Raw genomic sequence first — 19,466 nt, forward strand, 5'->3', positions numbered from 1 at the left:
GAAAAGGTGGTGGTGAGCTGCTATCTTGAACCATTGCAGTTCATGTGCTCTAGATGGACTCACATTACCTATATTGTTGTAATTTTCTTAGTTAAGTTTAAAATCTTTCTTCTGTGGTGCAGTAGCAAAACAAAAGCATATGTCCCTATAACTGAATAAAATTTTCATAGAACAAGCAAATGAAAGGTTAAACTAAAGCATATTACTGTTATCTTGAGTCAAAATATTCACTTTCAGTAAACTATGTCACATTTTTACCACAAGATATAACATATATTGCTTCATTTTTTAATATAATGTTGAACATTTGCTGAGCCTGAGAAATAAATAAAACATTCCAAGAAATACCATTAACATGCTTACAGCTTCTGCCCTCAGGTAAGTTAAGTGCAAATGAGTCATCTTCCTTCATCACAGATTTGAAGTTTAATGAAAGCAAAAATGTGCTATGAGCAGCAAACATACCTTTGTCTTTGAAAGCTTAAAGCCATTCTAAACAACATATAATTTACACTTGAACATATTAGAAATGACAGGATCTAAAGGTTCATCCAGCCTGTCCCACATAATTGTGATGTTCTGTGCCTCTAAACAGACAATCCTTACCCACCAATAAATTCCTAGATAGGCAAAAAAAATCTAAGGGATAATATCTGTGGTTGTTCCAGGGGCCAAATGGCTTATGGCCTATCCTCCCATGTTTCATACATCATCCATGCCGTCCTTATCCTCTACACATCAATGAAGTCCTTTATCACCCCCTGTCTATTTCAAGCCAACCCATGCCCCTAGCCACCAGTTATACCCTCCATGCCAATTTAGTTTGTATCCACCATAGGTAAACTTCAGGATCCCTGCTGAGACAAATTTTAAAAAGTTTTAGGCATCAATTGATATGTTGAAAAAAGTATGTTTTTTTAACTATGTTAGAAAAAACTCCCATTGATTAAAAAATTCACTGCATTAAAATATTTACAACAACTTAATTCCTTATGTTTAAAAATTGCATCATAATTTCACATCAAAGACTTTATAACCATTTGGAGCTATCAATCAAACTGTGAACCTACAGGGACCCTATTGTAATAATGATAGGGCTTAAACCAGTGATGCAGAACAAATACTATAAAATGTGTCAATAAAGTGAAATAGCAAGTAATTAATTTTTTGAAACTGTAGACATTTTCTTCAAAATATTGAATGCCTTCATAGATTAACAGTTCCCTTGGCAGTTTGACATTTCCAATGGATTTTATGGATTCAATTAGTTTATCCACTTTTAATACACAGCTATGCCTACTTCTAACAATCCCAAAAGATACTTTCCCTCTCCCAAAGGGCACTTTATCTCTTCAAAAGTCTCTCTGAACCTACCTAAACGATCTATTGCCTTTAAATAAGGACTCTCTGCATAATTAAGTAACTACAATAACTTTAAACGTTTTCTGGACAAATGAAAAGCCCACAAACCATGTTTTGGATATCTTAATAGCAATTTAAAAATTGCTCGCTTGTTAGGTCAACACTCATCGCCCATCCCTAATTACCCTTGAGAAGATGGAGGTAAGTGCTCTTCTAGAACCATTATATTTCACGTGGTGTCGAAAAGTTATGTTAGGAAGACAGTTCCAGGATTTTGACTCAGCAACAGTGAAGGAATGACAATATTGTTCCTAGTCAGGATGATGTGTTGCTTGGAGGGTTAGTTACATTTGGTGATGTACCTTCTGCCCTTGTTCTATTCAATGATTGAGATTATGGTTTGGAAGATGCTGCTGAAGAAGTCTTGATGAGATGCTACAGTATCTCTTATACATGCACACATTGCCACCACTGTGTGTTAGTAGTGGGGAAGTAAATGTTTAAAGTGGTGGATGGGATGCTGATCAAATGAGTTGCTCTGCCGTGAATAGTGTCAACCTTCTTGAATTTTGTTGGAACTGCGCTCATCCAGGCAAGTGGATAATATACCTTCACACTCCTGACTTGAGCTTTACTGATGGTAGATAAGCTTTGGAGAGTCAGGAGTTGATTTATTTATTGCAGAATTTCAGCACCTGAACTGCCCCGTAGCTACATTATTTAAATTGCTCATCCAGTTCAGTTTCTGCTAAATGCTAACTCCCAAAATATTGATAGTGGAGGAATTCAGAAATGGTAATGACTTCTAATGTTTAAAAGAAATGTTTAGATTCTCTCCTGTTGGAAATTGTGACTGTCCAGTATTTACATGGTGCTAATGTCACTTGTCATTCATCAGCCCAAGCCTGGATGTTGGCCAGATATTGTTATATGGACATGGACTACTTCAATATCTGTGTATGGTGCTGAATATTGTGAAATCATGAGTGAACATCCCCACTCCTGACTTTATGATAAAGGATAGATCATTAATGTAGCAGGTAAAGATTGCTGAGCCTAAGACACTACCCTGAGGAAATCCAGCAGTGATATTCCAGGAGTGAGATGATGCATCATCAATTACCACAGCCATCTTCCTGCTAGGTCTGACTCCAACTCGTGAGGTGGTTTTCATCCCAGTCCCCATTGACTCAAGTTCTACTAAGGTTCTTTGAAGCCATATTCAGTGCCAAAAACAGTCACTTTCACCTCACTTTATGAGTTCAGCATTTTTGTCCCTGTTTGGACCAAAGCTATAAAGAGGTCAAGAGTTGTCCGAATGGAACTCAAACTGATCATCAGTGACCAGGTTACTTTTGAGTAAGTGTCACTTGATTGCACTGTTGACATCTCCTCGTTATTGTTAATTGAGAGTAGATAGGTGAGGGGGTAATTAGCAGGGGGCAATTGGATTTGTCCTGCTTTTTGTGGACTGGGCATACCTTAACCAGCTTTGTTCGGGATATGGATAGTTTTGGAGTAAGTTGCTGGAATGTTATCAGAGCCTATAGTGTTGACAGCATTCATACCCTTCACATGCAGTGAATCAAATTGGCAGAAGACTGTAATGCTGAGGACCTCAGGAATAGGGTCACCCACTCAGCATTTCTGGATGAAAATGGCTGCAAATGCTTCAGCCTTGTCTTTTGCACTGACATACTGCCCTCACTCCCTTATTATTAAGAATAGGATCACTCATGAAGCCTCCTCATCCTGATAATTGTTAAATGTCCATTACCATATTTGACTGGATGTGCCTATACTGCAGAGCTTAGATCTGATTCATTGGTTGTGGGAATGTCTATAGCTCTGTTTATAGCAAGCTACTTCCTCTGTTTGACATGTAGGAGTCCTGGGTTCAGGGTTAGATCTTCTGGAAATACAGCCTGGCACCATTTTGGTTCAGAGTAAAACATTTTGCTGTTGCAATACCTCAGGATTAAAAGTCTGTGTTGATCACCCAACCAGCTGAAGTAATCTTTAATTCATGCACTAAATAGTGAAGGTATTCTAATAATTGTCAGTAAAACTATGATTTAGGAGTACCTTTAGTCTAGATTAGATTACTTACAGTGTGGAAACAGGCCCTTCGGCCCAACAAGTCCACACCGACCTACCGAAGCGCAACCCACCCATTCCCCTACATTTATCCCTTTACCTAACACTACGGGCAATCTAGCATGGCCAATTCACCTGACCTGCACATCTTTGGACTGTGGGAGGAAACCGGAGCACCCGGAGGAAACCCACGCAGACACGGGGAGAATGTGCAAACTCCACACAGTCAGTCGCCTGAGTCGGGAATTAAACCCGGGTCTCTGGCGTTGTGAGGCAGCAGTGCTAACCACTGTGCCACCGTGCCGCCCACAATAATAGTCTAATAATAAGGGATTACAGATTACAACATTGATATATCCAAAAGCTAATATAGTAACAATATTCCCTATTTGATTGATGAGCACATTACACTACTTAGACATTACAAAGAAAAGAGAATACTCTGTATGACAAAGAATGAAGGTTACTTATGAGACTGATCATTGGTAAAGTGTATGAAGAACTATCTGAGGAGGAACAAAAATTTATTAATAGCTTAATGAGGTTTTACAGAAGTTTCAATATTGTATGTGTTTTTAAAAGTTAATTTTCTATTCCTTTTTGTACAAATTCACCTCTTTGTAGATTATAAAAGTTACACTACAGTCTTAGAGTCATAGAGGTATACAGGACTGGTCAGTCCAAATTATCCATGCCAACCAGATATCCTAAATTAATCTAGTCCCATTTGCCAGCACTTGACACATATCCCTCTAAACCCTTCCTGTTCATATACCCATCCAGATATCTTTTAAATGTTGTAATTGTACCAACCTCCACCACTTCCTCTGGCAGCTCATTCCATACATGCACCACCCTTTGCGTGAAAGAGTTTCCCCTCTCACCCTAAACTAAAATTCTGAAAAAAAATTTGATTAATTTAATCAATGATTTTGTGATACCTGTTTGAGGGAAGAAACATGATGAGATATAATTGTGTTTTGGCTGGTCTATTATTCCTCACCTCACTTTATGATTTATTTATATTTTATTATTTGGATATTTGGTAGGGGTTATTAAAGCCTGTCATCATAATTTAGAGGACAATTAGGTGTTGTAACACTTTTCAGGTATGGCTCTTTTGTATGACATGACAGATATTTCTAAAAAGAGACATGTTCTCTTTTGCTTCTTGTAAAGGGTGTATATGTTATTTTTTAGGAACAGTCTATTTATTTTCTTCTTCCTACTATTCCAGTTCAGATTAAATTGAAATATAAAATATAAAATATAATTTATTGCTGTTACTATTCATTCATTGGCTCTTTTTTTCTGATACTCCAAGGATCCATATGGCCTCATTTGAAGTTAATGAATGGTCACTAGTTCTCTCAATTTGAGGCTGAATTTGATGTGGAGGTGCCAATGTTGGACTGGGGTGCGAGGGGGAGCAAAGTCTGAAGTCACACAACACCAGGTTATAGTCCCACAGGTTTATCTGGAATCACTCAGGCTTTCAAAGCACAGCTGTTCATCAGGTACAGTGAAAGAGCAGGGTACATGTGTGCCCTAATCTCTCACAGCACCTGACAAAGAGGCTGCACTCCAAACATCTATGCCATTTCAGATAAACCTGTCGGACTATAACCTGGTGTTGTGTGACTTCAGACTGAGGCTGAGTTTGGTCAACTCTATTTTTGTCACCTTTGGTTATGATAGATCTCCCCCACACTTTCATTGCTAGTTTGAATTGCACAGTATTTCATTTTTATTATATTAGACTGAAATGCAACTTAGATTGTCATTTAATATGACTTTCCTGAGAATTTACTGGCCAAGTTATTCTGATCTGAATCTGTTGTCTGACAGAGTGATGGAAGCTAATTCATTAGCTCCTATAAAAGGGAATATACACTTGTAATGAAAGCATTTCCAGGGATGAGAAGTAGAATTAATTGGTTAGCCTAGGAAAGAGCTGGTACAAGAATGATGGGCTTATTAGCTTCAGTCGGTCATAAACGATTTTATGATTCAGTTAGCTGAAACTTATAACCACTAAAAACAAGACAGCTTTGTAGTAAGAAAATAATTAAAGTAATTATGTTTTATTTTGTGTTTGCAGATGGTGTTGCAATAGAGAATACTCGAGAGAGGGAAAGTAATATTGCATCTGCAGAGTCTCTGAATGCAACAAACAACCGACAATCCTCAACCATTGGAAGGATAGTCAACTGGACTGCCAAGTACCGGGCCAAAAGGTCAACCTTTTTCCCAAATGGAGTTAAAGTTTGCACCACAGAATCAATGCGGCAGATCATGGCCAGTCACCTTGCATATTACAAGTTAAAGGGTAAGAAATGCATTTCATGTTTAACAATTTGAAGTTAGGTCTCTCATGTGCAAATATGTATATGGTGAAAATATTCTCTAGGACTTACTTCACTTTACAAATCAGCATCATCAATGAGTGAGTAGCCTCTACTCACTCTGTTTGTTCTTAACACAAATCTTTATCAAGCAGCCCTTTTCCATAAAGAAAGTCATAAAGTTATGGAAACAGACCCTTCAGTCCAACTTGTCCATGCTGACCAGATATTTTAAATTAATCTAGTCCCATTTGCCAGCACTTGGCCCATATCTTTCTAAACCCTTCCTATTCATGTACCCATCCAGATGCTTTTTAAATGTGGAAGAGTGTGGTGCTGGAAATGCACAGCCGGTCAGGCAGCATCCAAGGAGCAGGACAGTTGACTTTTTGAGCAGACTTTTTTTGTCAACATTCCTGATGAAGAGCTTATGCTCAAAACGTCGATTCTCCTGCTCCTCAGATGCTGCCTGACTGGCGATTCTGATCCCCAGCATCTGCAGTCCTCATTTCTCCTAGTTTTTTAAATGTTGTAATTGTACCAACTTCCACCACTTCCTCTGGTAGCTTATTCCATATGTGCACCACCCTCTGCATAAAAATGTTGCCCCTTAAGTCCATTTGTTTTCCCCTTTCACCTTAAAACTATGCCTTCTAGTTTCCCCTACCATGGGAAAAAGACTTTGGCTATTCACCCTATCCACGCCCCTCATGATTTGATAAAACTCTATAAGATCACTCCTCAGCCTCCAATAATACAGGGAACATAACCCCAGCCTATTCAGCCTCTCCCTGTAGCTCAAATCCTCCAACCCTGGCAACATCCTTGTAAATCTTTTCTGCACCATTTCAAGTTTAACCACATCCTTCCTATAGCAGGGGGACTAGAATTAAACCCAGCATTCCAAAAGTAGCCAAATTAATGTCCTGCACAGCTGCAACATGTCCTCCCAACTCCTATACTCAATACACTGACCAAAAAGGTAAGCGTTCCAAATGCCTTGTTCACTACCCTGTCCAACTATGATCCCACCTTCAAGGAACTATGAATTTTGTATCCAAATAGCTAGTCTCCCTGGATTCTATTTGATCTAATCTTGCTAAATAATCTACCACATGAAACCTTGTCGAACACATCCAAATAGCTAGCTCTCCCTGGATTCCATGTGACCTATCCTTGCTAACCAGTCTACCATGTGGAACCTTGTTGAATGCTTTGCTCAAGGTGTTTGTGCTGGATGTGAGGCAGTATGACCAAAGATCTCAACACCTAAACTTGGGCTGGTGTTGACAGTTTCAGCTAATCCAGAGATACAAGTTCAGCATTTCAGAGACTGCAGAATTTACTTACAAGGCAAAGGAAGGGAAGCTGTGATGTCAAAAACTGAAAACTAAAATATTCAGTTGCAAATAAAACTTTGCATAAACAATGAGTAATGATTTTACACTAAGACAGTAATAATACTTTGAGAACTGTGTATTAGAACTGGCATTTCACACAGGAGCCACGGCAGTAGTTAACATTCATTAATTGCCGTCTGGAAGTAAAATCTCTTTTTTAGTGAAAATGCACAATGTATGGTGAACAATGAAAGTGTAAAGTTACCAAACATTTAGGCACTGCTATCTCTGAGGTGACCATTAACACTAAGTTTCCAATCAAGACAACCAACTTAAATGGACAAATTCATCTCTCAATAGTGTAGGAATTGTGACAAATGCCATGACATGTTCAGACTGGTTCTTGCTACGCTCAATGAACACGGGCGACACGGTGGTACAGCGGTTAGCACTGCAGCCTCACAGCACCAGAGACTTGGGTTCAATTCCTGCCTCAGGTGACTGACTGTGTGAAGTTTGCACATTCTTCCTGTGTCTGCTTGGGTTTCCTCTGGGTGCTCCGGTTTCCTCCCACAGTCCAAAAATGTGTAGGTTAGGTGAATTGGCCATGCTAAATTGCCTGTAGTGTTAGGTGAAGAGGGGAATGGTTCTGGGTGGGTCAGTGTGGATTTGTTGGGCTGAAGGGCCTGTTTCCACTCTGTAACTAATCTAAACAAAGTCAGTTCAATACTATAAGGGGATACATAATCCCTACTGATACAGGCCAAAAAGACTCCTTCTGTATTCTGACCATTCTGTCATTTTGTTAGTTTAACCCATTACCTCAAACCAATATGATTTACAAAAACTTCATTTCTAAAACGTATGATATTCCAACAATCTTTTGACTAAACAGAAGCCTAGATATCTTGTGAGCCTCAGAAATAAACACCTAAGAGACAAATTTAACTTAATTGCAACATTACTTAACCCCGAAATTCCTTAGTAAATTAAACACACAATTTCGTCTTCACCACTGTACTGACAAACAAACAAATATTCTGATGAATATAATGGGAACTGGACTGAACAGACCCTATCCCTCCAAAAAAGTATGGAATAATTACACACATGCAGTGTGTAATTATTCCATACTCACTCAGTATGATGCAGGCAGCACAGCAACGTCACGTTTCTTGGTCATTACAATAACTGTGACACATAACTATCAACTAATCTGATACAGATACTGCTCAATTCATCACATTCCCATTACTGAACTACAGACAGGTAATCAGGATTGTAAACTAGCATTATAGCTATCACATCCTCATTCACCTATCACCATCGCAAACCTTACAAAAAATGTCATACCTTGTAGACTATTTAACTACAGTAAGCCTATCAACCAAACAAATTGCACTGATACAAGCAGATTGTTTCATGTCTGGTGGTCTGTTATAGGGACAGTATGATAGGGTGACAGGATTCTTGATGCCACCACTAGTTTTCTACCAATTCCTTTACTGTTGCCTGTGACTCATTTAGCCTAGACTGCTGTCAACCATACCAAAAGATGCACCTAAAGCAGGACCTTCTCTGGCCTAGGTTGCTTATGACTGTCCTCCATCTTAGATTCCTACTGAAAGGCAGCAGCCTTCTAATAGCCATAATGTAAACACTATGCATGAGCCCCTGGACTGAGTAAGGTACATGGAAGATAGGCACTAAGAAATTTAAGAGTGTGATTACTTTTGGAATGTTTACTTTGTGTTCTCTTTTACTGTCAAAGGACAATGTGATATCATTGATGGAAGAACAGTAAGATTTGATGCTGTGGTGAATGGGAAATTTATGATTTGGAGATGCCGGTGTTGGACTGGGGTGTACAAAATTAAAAATCACACAACACCAGGTTATAGTCCAACAGGTTTAATTGGAAGCACACTAGCTTTCGGAGCGACGCTCCTTCATCAGGGAAATTTAGGTTGAGTTTATTGTCGTCATACTTGGAAGCTTTCCGCATAGATAGCCTGATTTCAATTCAACTGTCTAAACTGCTCCACCTTCTTTTCCTCCTTCTCCCTTGGAGAAAGTGAGGACTGCAGATGCTGGAGATCAGGTCAAGAGTGTGGTGCTGGAAAAGCACAGCAGGCCAGGCAGCATCGGAGAAGCAGGAGAATCAATGTTTTGGGCATAAGCCCAATGTTGTTTCCTGATAATGGGCTTATGCCAGAAACGTTGATTCTCCTGCTACTCTGATGCTTTTCCAGCACCACACTCTGGACTCCTTCGCCCTTGTACTTGCTCCTCCTCTTTCTCTTCTGCTCATTATATAGCTGGTGGAAAGGCCTGTCACTTAATGATAACTATGTTGTGCAGCATGAACCAAACCATCATGTATTTTGATACTCGCTATTCTGAGTATTACAGGGCTCGCCCAGAGGGGATCAGGTAGCAGAAGTGTTGTTACAGCATGGTACCAGTCTGCTTTTTCATTTCTTGTATAGCTTCCATTGCATGCATGTTGCCCATGTGTGCGTGTGTAGATTACACGTTAGAATCATGAGGCATATCATCAGCAGGTGCCTCTCTGGTTTGTCATAGTTGCTTAAATGAAGCTGGTACTGTGAAGTCCACAAGGTTGTGACTAGTGTTAGAATATTAGTGACTGATTCTCTGCACTTGGTAGCTGTTAAGGGACAGGAATCCTTTTTATTCACAGTTGACTTGTGGTACCCGCAGAGTAATGTGCAAATAATCAATAGCATCGTCATTCCACAGCCGCTGTCTGGCAAAAGACAACAAAATAAAAAGTCCCAGTAACTTATCCGATACAATAATAGATAGAAGATTCTGATATATTTCATAAATATCTCCAGCTCTATCTTAAAAGGAGACAGACCCATAAATGTTTTTGCTGCAATTAGCTTCAAAGTCACGAAACAATATCATTCTTGCCCTGATCTAGAGTTGTAATTGTTGCTCCAGCAGTGAAGATACCCTTACAAAAGTATGGACTTCTCACATACTATTCCTTGGCTAATCTTCAGATATGAGATCTGAACACTTTGCACAAATATGGCCTCCTACTTTCTCCCCTCCTCCTTCTTCCACTTCAAGCAGCTTGATCGATTCTACAACGCCTCAATTTATTTCTGCACTTTAACATTTACAGTTACAACTAGTAGAGTCAATCAGAAACAAACTGAAAATAATTGATAATCTTTTTAAGTAGCATTGTTGGAGTAGGTGGAGGAGTCAAATCTATTTGACATACTGCTTGATGCCATAATCCACCTACCTTGCATCCTTCTGGCAGATACTCATTGCTCCATTCTAAATATTCACCAACACAGTATTCAACAAAACTTACAGTTCACATGGCTGTTTGGAAAGTGAATCTATCCAAGTATCTCTTCAGTATCCATAATGTTCTTCAACAGAACAAGGTACAACTCCATGAATGTCCAAATATACTGTGATGATCAAAATATTCTGCATTTTAATGCCAAGATTCAATTTTTACTGTAAGAGAATTGTTTGATAAATCAGGAACTTCCAAAGTCAGAGAAAGTTGGACATTTGGTTTCCTGGGAAGAAGAATTACCTGCTTGAAACTGGTTTGTAGCAAGATAATTTCATACCCATCAGAAAAAAACAATCAGGCATAATAAAGAGATTGGCTCACTGTCAAAACAGATATTTGGTTATCCTCAACTAATTTTTTTTGATTTTCCAACCACACTGACTGGTGTTTTACAATGTGCCCTGGATAGAGATGGCAATGTAAAGTAATTTTGTTTGGTGCCCAGGCACAATAAGAATAGAGGTCACAATATTATACAAAGGAACAAATTGATCAATTCAGCAATTCATTTCATTGTCAACTCCCAACAGCCCACAGTCACAAAACATCTTAGTACTTGCATGGTTTTGCTGAGCCTCTAATCTGTAGAAACCAGCTTCTTCAGACATCGTTTTTCATTCTTCCACATTCTTCGCAATAGGCTTTTCTTGTGTTTGTCTCCACTTAGTTGTTGACATGATTCACTCTATTATATCTGAAATACTCACAAATTTATGTTGTGCTTCAGGGTCTATTGTTAGTTTTCAATGTTGTGGTTGACTGACTTGCTGTACTTGAAGTTCACACATGTGGAATTATGCCAACATACACATATGTATCAAGAATGGAAAAATCTTGAGGAATAGGAATTGCTGTTACGTGATATCTCATGAACAGTATACCAGTAGACCCTGACACTGATGAGAAGACACATACTCAGAATATCATCACTGTAACATAGTATGTGAACCAAGGATGTAAAGGTCCCATGCTGTAATTTACCTCTGATCTCTGAAGTCTGACACTGTCCTGGAAACATGATCCTCAAGCTATAACCAAATGGTTTAATTTTAGTCCAGGTGCATACAGAGCCATAAAGTCAAACAGCATCAGAAACAGGTCCTTTAGCCCACCATGCCTACGTTGACCAACAAACATCATACTGTACTAATCCCAGCATTGCTAGCAGAAGCAGTAACGCAACATTTGGAACATACTGCCCTCCCTACAATCCAATCCAAACACTGGATCAAGTATGTAGATGATGCCTTTGTCATCATTAAATGGACACAACTGGAAGAAACTCTCCACCACATCAATAACATCCTCATTGGAATAAAGTTCACGAAAGAAGCGGAGAACAACAGCAGGCTCCCCTTCCTGGATGTTCTAGTGGAATGCACACTTACCGGTGAATTCCAGACAGTGTGTACAGAAAGAACATCCATAGAGACCAGACACTGAACTATCAAATCAACCACCCCAGCACCCATAAATGAAGCTGCATTAAGACGCTGTATAAATGAACAATGACACACTGCAGCAATCCAGAACGCCAGAGGGAAGAACAGGAACACTTATTCAAGGAATTTAATTGGAATGGGTACCTCAAGAGCACTATTCTCAGGTACTTAAGCCATAAGCCTAAGGAAGAAAACACTACATGGCCAGACACAACAGTGATCATACAGCAGAAATTACTACCTGACTACTCAGACCCCTAAGAATTACAGTGGCCTTCAAACCAGTAAACACCTTTCACCAGACCCTCACAAAAGTTAAAGATCAGCCACCCACATCCAACAGGACAAACATAATCCACAAGATACCCTGCAAGGACTGTGAAAAACACTACACAGGACAAACAGGAAGAACACTGACCATACGAGTGCATGAACATCAGCTTGCCACTGACAGACACGACCAGTACTCTCTCACTTATTACAGACAGACAATGAGAGACACAAATTCGACTGGAACAATGTACTCATCCTAGCACAGGCAAAACAGAGACACATGAGTCATTTCCTTGAAGCCTGGCACTCCAGCTGGAACTCAACCAATAAGCACATTGAACCCCCATATACAACCACAGATACAGAACCAGAAGTATCAGAAAACAGCGACACATAGATATCAGGTGGGACAGACCACCAATGCTTCACCAGAGGAGCACTGATGGTGTCACCTAGTGAGCTGACAAAATGTCTGCAAAAAAAAATCAGCTCGGCGAACAAATCTATGACTTCACCCACAACCCGAGCTACAAATCTTTTCAAAGGTTCTATACTAATCCCATTTATCTGCACTTTGTCCATTGCCTATTGTGCCCTGATAATTTCATTGCTTGTCCAAATACTTTTTAAAAGTTAGAAGTGTACTTATCTCCACTATCCCATCAAGTAACACATTCCATATTTCTACCACAGCCTCCTATGCTCCGGGAAAGCGACCCCAGCTTATACAGTCTCTCTTCATAACCAAGATTTTTCATCCAGGCAACATCTTGGTGAATCTTCTCTGCTCCCTCTCCAATGAAATCACATCCTTCCACTCGTCTGGTTACCAGAACTGCACACATTAGTGCATCTATGACCTAATTAATAGTTTGTAAAGTTACAATGACACTTCCCTGCTCTTATATTCTGTTCTTAGCTAATTAAGGCAAGCAATCATATGCCTTTTCCACCATCCTGTCTACCTATGCTGACACCTTCAGGAATCTATGGAGTTGTACACAAATATCCCTCAGTAATCCCAAGGGACCCATCATTCATTATATAAATCCTTCCCTTATTCAACATCCCAAATTGTATCACCTCACACTTATCAGGATTAAATCCATCTGCCATTGTTCTTCCCGATTTACCAGCTGAATAATATCAAACTGCAGTCTGGGATCATCCTTCTCACTATCAACACCATTAATTTTCATATTATCTGCAAACTTACTAATGATATCATCTGCATTCATATCCAAGTTATTAATGTACATAAGAAACAGCAAGGATCCCAGCACTGATCACTGTAATGTAGCACTAGTCACCAATCACAAAGGCACCTCCATCATTGCCCTTTTCTTCCTACTTGCAAGCCAATTTTGGATACAGTTTACAACACATATTCGATCCCATGGGCTGTTATGTTTTAGATGAGCCTTCTATGGGAGAACTTGTCAAAAGCCTTACCGAAGTCTAGGTTAACCACATCAACTGCGTTACTTCATCAATATATTTAGTCACCTTTTCAAAAAACCCAATTAAATTAGTCAGGATCTCCCACCAACAAATCCATGCTGACAATCCATGATCAATTCTTGCCTTTCCAAGTGTTGATTAATTCTGTCCCTCAGAATTTTTTCCAATAATTTCACAGCCACTGACATCAGACTAACTTGTCTGTAATTACCTGGCCTATATGTGCTGCCCTTCTTGAAAAAAAAACACATTCGCTATCCAGCAGTGGCCAGTGGAATAGTACATATCTCCACAGGGCCCCATTAATCTCCTCCCTTGCCTCTCATATCAGCCTGGGATAATGTCATCAGGGCCTGAGAATTTATGCACCTCTATGCTTGCTAAAACATCTAATAGTTGCTCCTTATTAATCTTAACATACTCAGATCTCAACTGAAACCTCCAACTACAATATCTTTCTCCTTTATGGTTACTGAAGAGAAATAATCATGTGATGCCTCACTCATATCCTCTGGCTCCACCACAGATTAGCCGTTTGGTCTGTAATGGGCCCCACTCTTTCCCTGGTAATCCTCTTGCTCTTAATATACTTATAAAATGCCTTGGGATTTTCCTTAATCCTGTGGGCCAAAGATATTTCATGGCCCCTTTTTGCCCTCCTAATTTCTTTTCTAGCCATCCCTGCTATACTCTCCATACTCCTGAAGGGTCTGCCCTATTTTTAGTGATCTGCACCTAATTTATTCTTCCTTCTTTTTCTTCATCAAACTCTCAGTATTCCTTGATATGCAAGGTTCCTTGGACTTGCTGCACCTTCCTTCACTCTTCGAAGAACATGTGGGCGGCACGGTGGCACAGTGGTTAGCACTGCTGCCTCACAGCGCCAGAGACCCAGGTTCAATTCCCGCCTCAGGCGACTGACTGTGTGGAGTTTGCACGTTCTCCCCGTGTCTGCATGGGTTTCCTCCGGGTGCTCCGGTTTCCTCTCACAGTCCAAAGATGTGCAGGTCAGGTGAATTGGCCATGCTAAATTGCCTGTAGTGTTAGGTAAGGGGTAAATGCAGGGGTATGGGTGGGTTGCGCTTTGGCAGGGTGTGGACTTGTTGGGCCGAAGGGCCTGTTTCCACACTGTAAGTAATCTAATCTAATCTAAACAAAAACATGCTGGCGCTGAACTCTCACCATACTATTTTACAGAAACGTCACTTTCCAAATGTAGACTGTCCCTAGTCTACATTTGCCAGACCTCATTTAATGATATTGAAATTGACCTTCCCCCAGTTTAGGTACTTAAATTCTGCATTATCCTTATCTCTTTCCTTTATGAAATTGAAACTTACAGAGTAATAGTCACTATCCCCAAAGTGTTCACCCACTGACACTTCAACCACTTGATCTTTTTCATTTCCATGCAATATACTTAACACTGTTTCATATCTAGTGGGAATATTTGCATACTGGCACAAAAAGATCTCTCGGATGCACTTCAAAATTTCTACCTATTCTGGTTCTTTCAGATTAAGGCGATCCCAGTTAAATGTTAGCAAACTTGAAATCCTCAACAATTATAATCCTATTTCTCTCACATCCCTCTGCGATTAGCCTATTTATCTGTTCCTGTATCTCTCTCTGACTGTTGGGAGGCTTATAGTATAATTCCAGTAAAGTGATTGCTCTTTTTTATTTCTAAGATTTACCCAGATGGTCTCATTTAAAGAGCCTTCTGAGACCTAGTTCCTTATTACTGCAGTGATGGCCTCATTTATTAATAATTCAGTGCCCCCACCTCTTGTACCTACCCCCGATCATGCCTGAAATGTTTATATTCTGGAATGTTGAACTTCCTGTCCTGCCCTTCCTTCATCGGGTCCCAGTGACTTCAACAACATCATATTCCCATGTGTGGACAAATGTTGTAAGTTTGTCAGCTTTACCAGTCAGACTCTTTGCATTAAAGTAGATATAACTTAGTTTTCCAGTTCTCCCAAGTGCCTTATCATGTTCATGTTCTCTCCTCTGCTTTCTGGACTGTCCTAGTATTCCTTCTATATCTGCTTGATGTGACTTGCCATGGCAAACATCAACCTGTTCTTGGAGGCAGCCAGATGATTACATGATTAAAGCAGCAGGAATGCCATCATGTTGCTGCAATCCTGCAGCCTCTGGGTTAAAAGGGCCAGGTGGGGGAATAGTGATGGAGTGCCCTGAGTAAGAGATCAGGAACTGCAGAGGGCATGTAGGATGAATAGAATAGGGGGATTGAGGGTGTTGAGAGTGATTGAGAGAGAGGACATGCATTCATGACAATGTTAGAGCATGAACTTTGGTGCAAGGCATGTGCAGTAGCAGAAAAAGGCTGTATGTGAGGTCATAGAGTCATAGAGATGTACAGAATGGAAACAGACCCTTCAGTCCAACCCGTCCATGCCGCCCAGATATCCCAACCCAATCTAGTCACACCTGCCGCACCCGACCCATATCCCTCCAAACCCTTCCTATTCATATATCCATCCAAATTCCTCTTAAATGTTGCAATTGTACCAGCCACCACCACTTCCTCTGGCAGCTCATTCTATACCCATACCACCCTCTGTGTGAAAAAGTTGCCCCTTAGGTTTGTTTTATATCTTTCCCTCTCACCCTAAACCTATGCCCTCTAGTTTCGGACTCCCCGACACCAGGGAAAAGACTTTGCCTATTTATCCTATCCATGCCCCTCATAATTTTGTAAACCTCTATAAGGTCAGCCTCCGATGCTCCAGGGAAAACAGCCCCAGCCTGTTAAGCCTCTTCCTATAACTCAAATCCTCCAACCCTGGCAACATCCTTGTAAATCTTTTCTGAACCCTTTCATGTTTCACAGCATCATTACGATAGGAAGGAGACCAGAATTGCATGCAATATTCCAACAGTGGACTAACCAATGTCCTGTACAGCCGCAACATGACCTCCCAACTCTTGTACTCAATACTCTGACCAATAAAGGAAAGCATATCAAAAGCCTTCTTCACTATCCTATTTACCTGTGACTCCACTTTCAAGGAGCTATGAACCTGCATTCCAAGGTCTCTTTGTTCAGCAACACTCCCTAGGATCTTACCATTAAGTGTATAAGTCCTGCTAAGATTTGCTTTCCCAAAATGCAGCACCTTACATTTATCTGAGTTAAACTCCATCTGCCACTTCTCAGCTGATTGGCACATCTGGTCAAGATCCTGTTGTAATCTGAGGTAACCATCTTCGCTGACCACTACACCTACAATTTTGGTGTCATCTGCAAACTTACTAACTGTACCTCTTGTAGAGTCATAGAGTCATAGAGATGTACAGCATGAAACAGACACTTCGGTCCAACCCGTCCATGCCAACCAGATATCCCAATCTAGTCCACCTGCCAGCACCCGGCCCATATCCCTCCAAACCCTTTCTATTCATCTACCCATCCAAATGCCTCTTAAATGTTGCAGTTGTACCAGCCTCCACCACTTCCTCTGGCAGCTCATTCCATACACGTACCACCCTCTGCGTGAAAACGTTGGCCCTTAGGTCTCTTTTATATCTTTCCCCTCTCACCCTAAACCTATGCCCTCTAGTCTGGACACCCCAACACCAGGGAAAAGACTTTGTCTATTTATCCTATCCATGCCCCTCATAATCTGAGGTAACCCTCTTCGCTGTCCACTACACCTCCAATTTTGGTGTCATCTGCAAACTTACTAACTGTACCTCTTATGCTCGCATCCAAATCATTTATGTAAATGACAAAATGTAGAGGGCCCAGCACCGATCTTGTGGCACTCCACTGGTCACAGGCCTCCAGTCTGAAAAACAACCCTCCAACACTACCCTCTCTCTTCTACCTTTGAGCCAGTTCTGTATCCAAACGGCTAGTTCTCCCTGTATTCCATGAGATCTAATCTTGCTAATCAGTCTCCCATGGGGAACTTTGTCGAATGCCTTACTGAAGTCCATATAGATCACATCTACTGCTCTGCCCTCATCAATCTTCTTTGTTGCTTCTTCAAAAAACTCAAACAAGTTTGTGATACATGATTTCCCACGCACAAAGCCATGTTGACTATCCCGAATCAGTGCTTGCCTTTCTAAATACATGTACATCCTGTCCCTCAGGATTCCCTCCAACAACTTGCCCACCACTGAGGTCAGGCTCACCGGTCTATAGTTCCCTGGCTTGTCTTTACCGTCCTTCTTAAACAGTGGCACCACGTTTGCCAACCTCCAGTCTTCCGACACCTCACCTGTGACTATCGATGATACAAATATCTCAGCAAGAGGCCCAGCAATCACTTCTCTAGCTTCTCACAGAGTTCTCGAGTACAGCTGATCAGATCCTGGAGATTTATCCACTTTTAACCATTTCAAGACATCCAGCACTTCCTCCTCTGTAATCTGGACATTTCGCAAGATGTTCACCATCTATTTCCCGACAGTCTATATCTTCCATATCCTTTTCCACAGTAAATACTGATGCAAAATATTCATTTAGTATTTCCCCCATTTTCTGTGGCTCCACAAAAGGCCACCTTGCTGATCTTTGAGGGGTCATATTCTCTCCCTAGTTAACCTATTGTCCTTAATGTATTTGTAAAAACCCTTTAGATTCTCCTTAATTCTATTTGCCAAAGCTATCTTATGTCCCCGTTTTCCCCTCCTGATTTCCCTCTTAAGTATACTCCTACTTTCTTTATACTCTTCTAAGGATTCACTCGATCTATCCTGTCTATAACTGACATATGCTTCCTTCTTTTTCTTAACCAAACCTTCAATTTCTTTAGTCATTCAGCATTCCCTATACCTACCAGCCTTCCCTTTCACCCTGACAGGAATATACTTTCTCTGAATTCTTGTTATTGCATTTCTGAAGGCTTCCCATTTTCCAGCCGTCACTTTACCTGCAAACATCTGCCTCCAATCAGCTTTTGAAAGTTCTTGACTAATACCGTCAAAATTGGCCTTTCTCCAATTTAGAACTTCAACTTTTAGATCTGGTCTATCCTTTCCCATCACGATTTTAAAATGAATAAAATTATGGTCGCTGGCCCCAAAGTGCTCCCCCACTGACACCTCAGTCACCTGCCCTGCCTTATTTCCCAAGAGTAGGTCAAGTTTTGCACCTTCTCTAGTAGGTACATCCACATACTGAATCAGAAAATTGTCTTGTACACTCTTAAGAAATTCCTCTCCATCTAAACCTTTAACACTATGGCGGTCCCAGTCGATGTTTGGAAAGTTAAAATCCCCTACCATAACTACCCTATTATTCTTACAGATAGCTGAGATCTCCTTACAAGTTTGTTTCTCAATTTCCCTCTGACCATTGGGGGGTCTATAATACAATCCCAATAATGTGATCATCCCTTTCTTATTTCTCAGATCCACCCAAATAACTTCCCTGGATGTATTTCCAGGAATATACCCCCTTCAGCACAGCTGTAATGTTATCCCTTATAAAAATGTCACTCCCCCTCCTCTCTTGCCTCCCTTTCTGTCCTTCCTATAGCATTTGTATCCTGGAACATTAAGCTGCCAGTCCTGCCCATCCCTAAGCCATGTTTCCGTAATTGCTATGATATCCTAGTCCCATGTTCATAACCATGCCCTGAGTTCATCTGCCCTCCCTGTTAGGCCCCTTGCATTGTAATAAATGCAGTTTAATTTATTAGTCCTACCTTGTCCCTGTCTGCCCTGACTGTTTGACTCACTTGTGTTCTCAGCTGTATCCGTCTCAAATTGATCTCTTTCCTCACTATCTCCCTGGGTCCCACCCCTCACCTTA

General features: G+C 40.6%; 1 protein-coding gene across 2 annotated transcripts in view; it reads left to right on the top strand.

The window, feature by feature from the left end:
- impg1a (interphotoreceptor matrix proteoglycan 1a) overlaps nucleotides 1-19,466 on the top strand; it is a 141,462-nt gene that overhangs the window by 17,796 nt on the left and 104,200 nt on the right. For both annotated transcript variants that reach the window (XM_043696237.2, XM_043696238.2), the window contains exon 2: nucleotides 5,561-5,788. In XM_043696237.2, the coding sequence (XP_043552172.2) occupies nucleotides 5,561-5,788 (228 nt within the window). The remainder of the gene's footprint in view (nucleotides 1-5,560; nucleotides 5,789-19,466) is intronic.

The sequence above is a fragment of the Chiloscyllium plagiosum genome, unplaced genomic scaffold, assembly GCF_037043375.1.
Source record: "Chiloscyllium plagiosum isolate Xiang-an unplaced genomic scaffold, Cpla_swu_hap1 HiC_scaffold_10, whole genome shotgun sequence".
Taxonomy (NCBI): Eukaryota; Metazoa; Chordata; class Chondrichthyes; order Orectolobiformes; family Hemiscylliidae; genus Chiloscyllium; species Chiloscyllium plagiosum.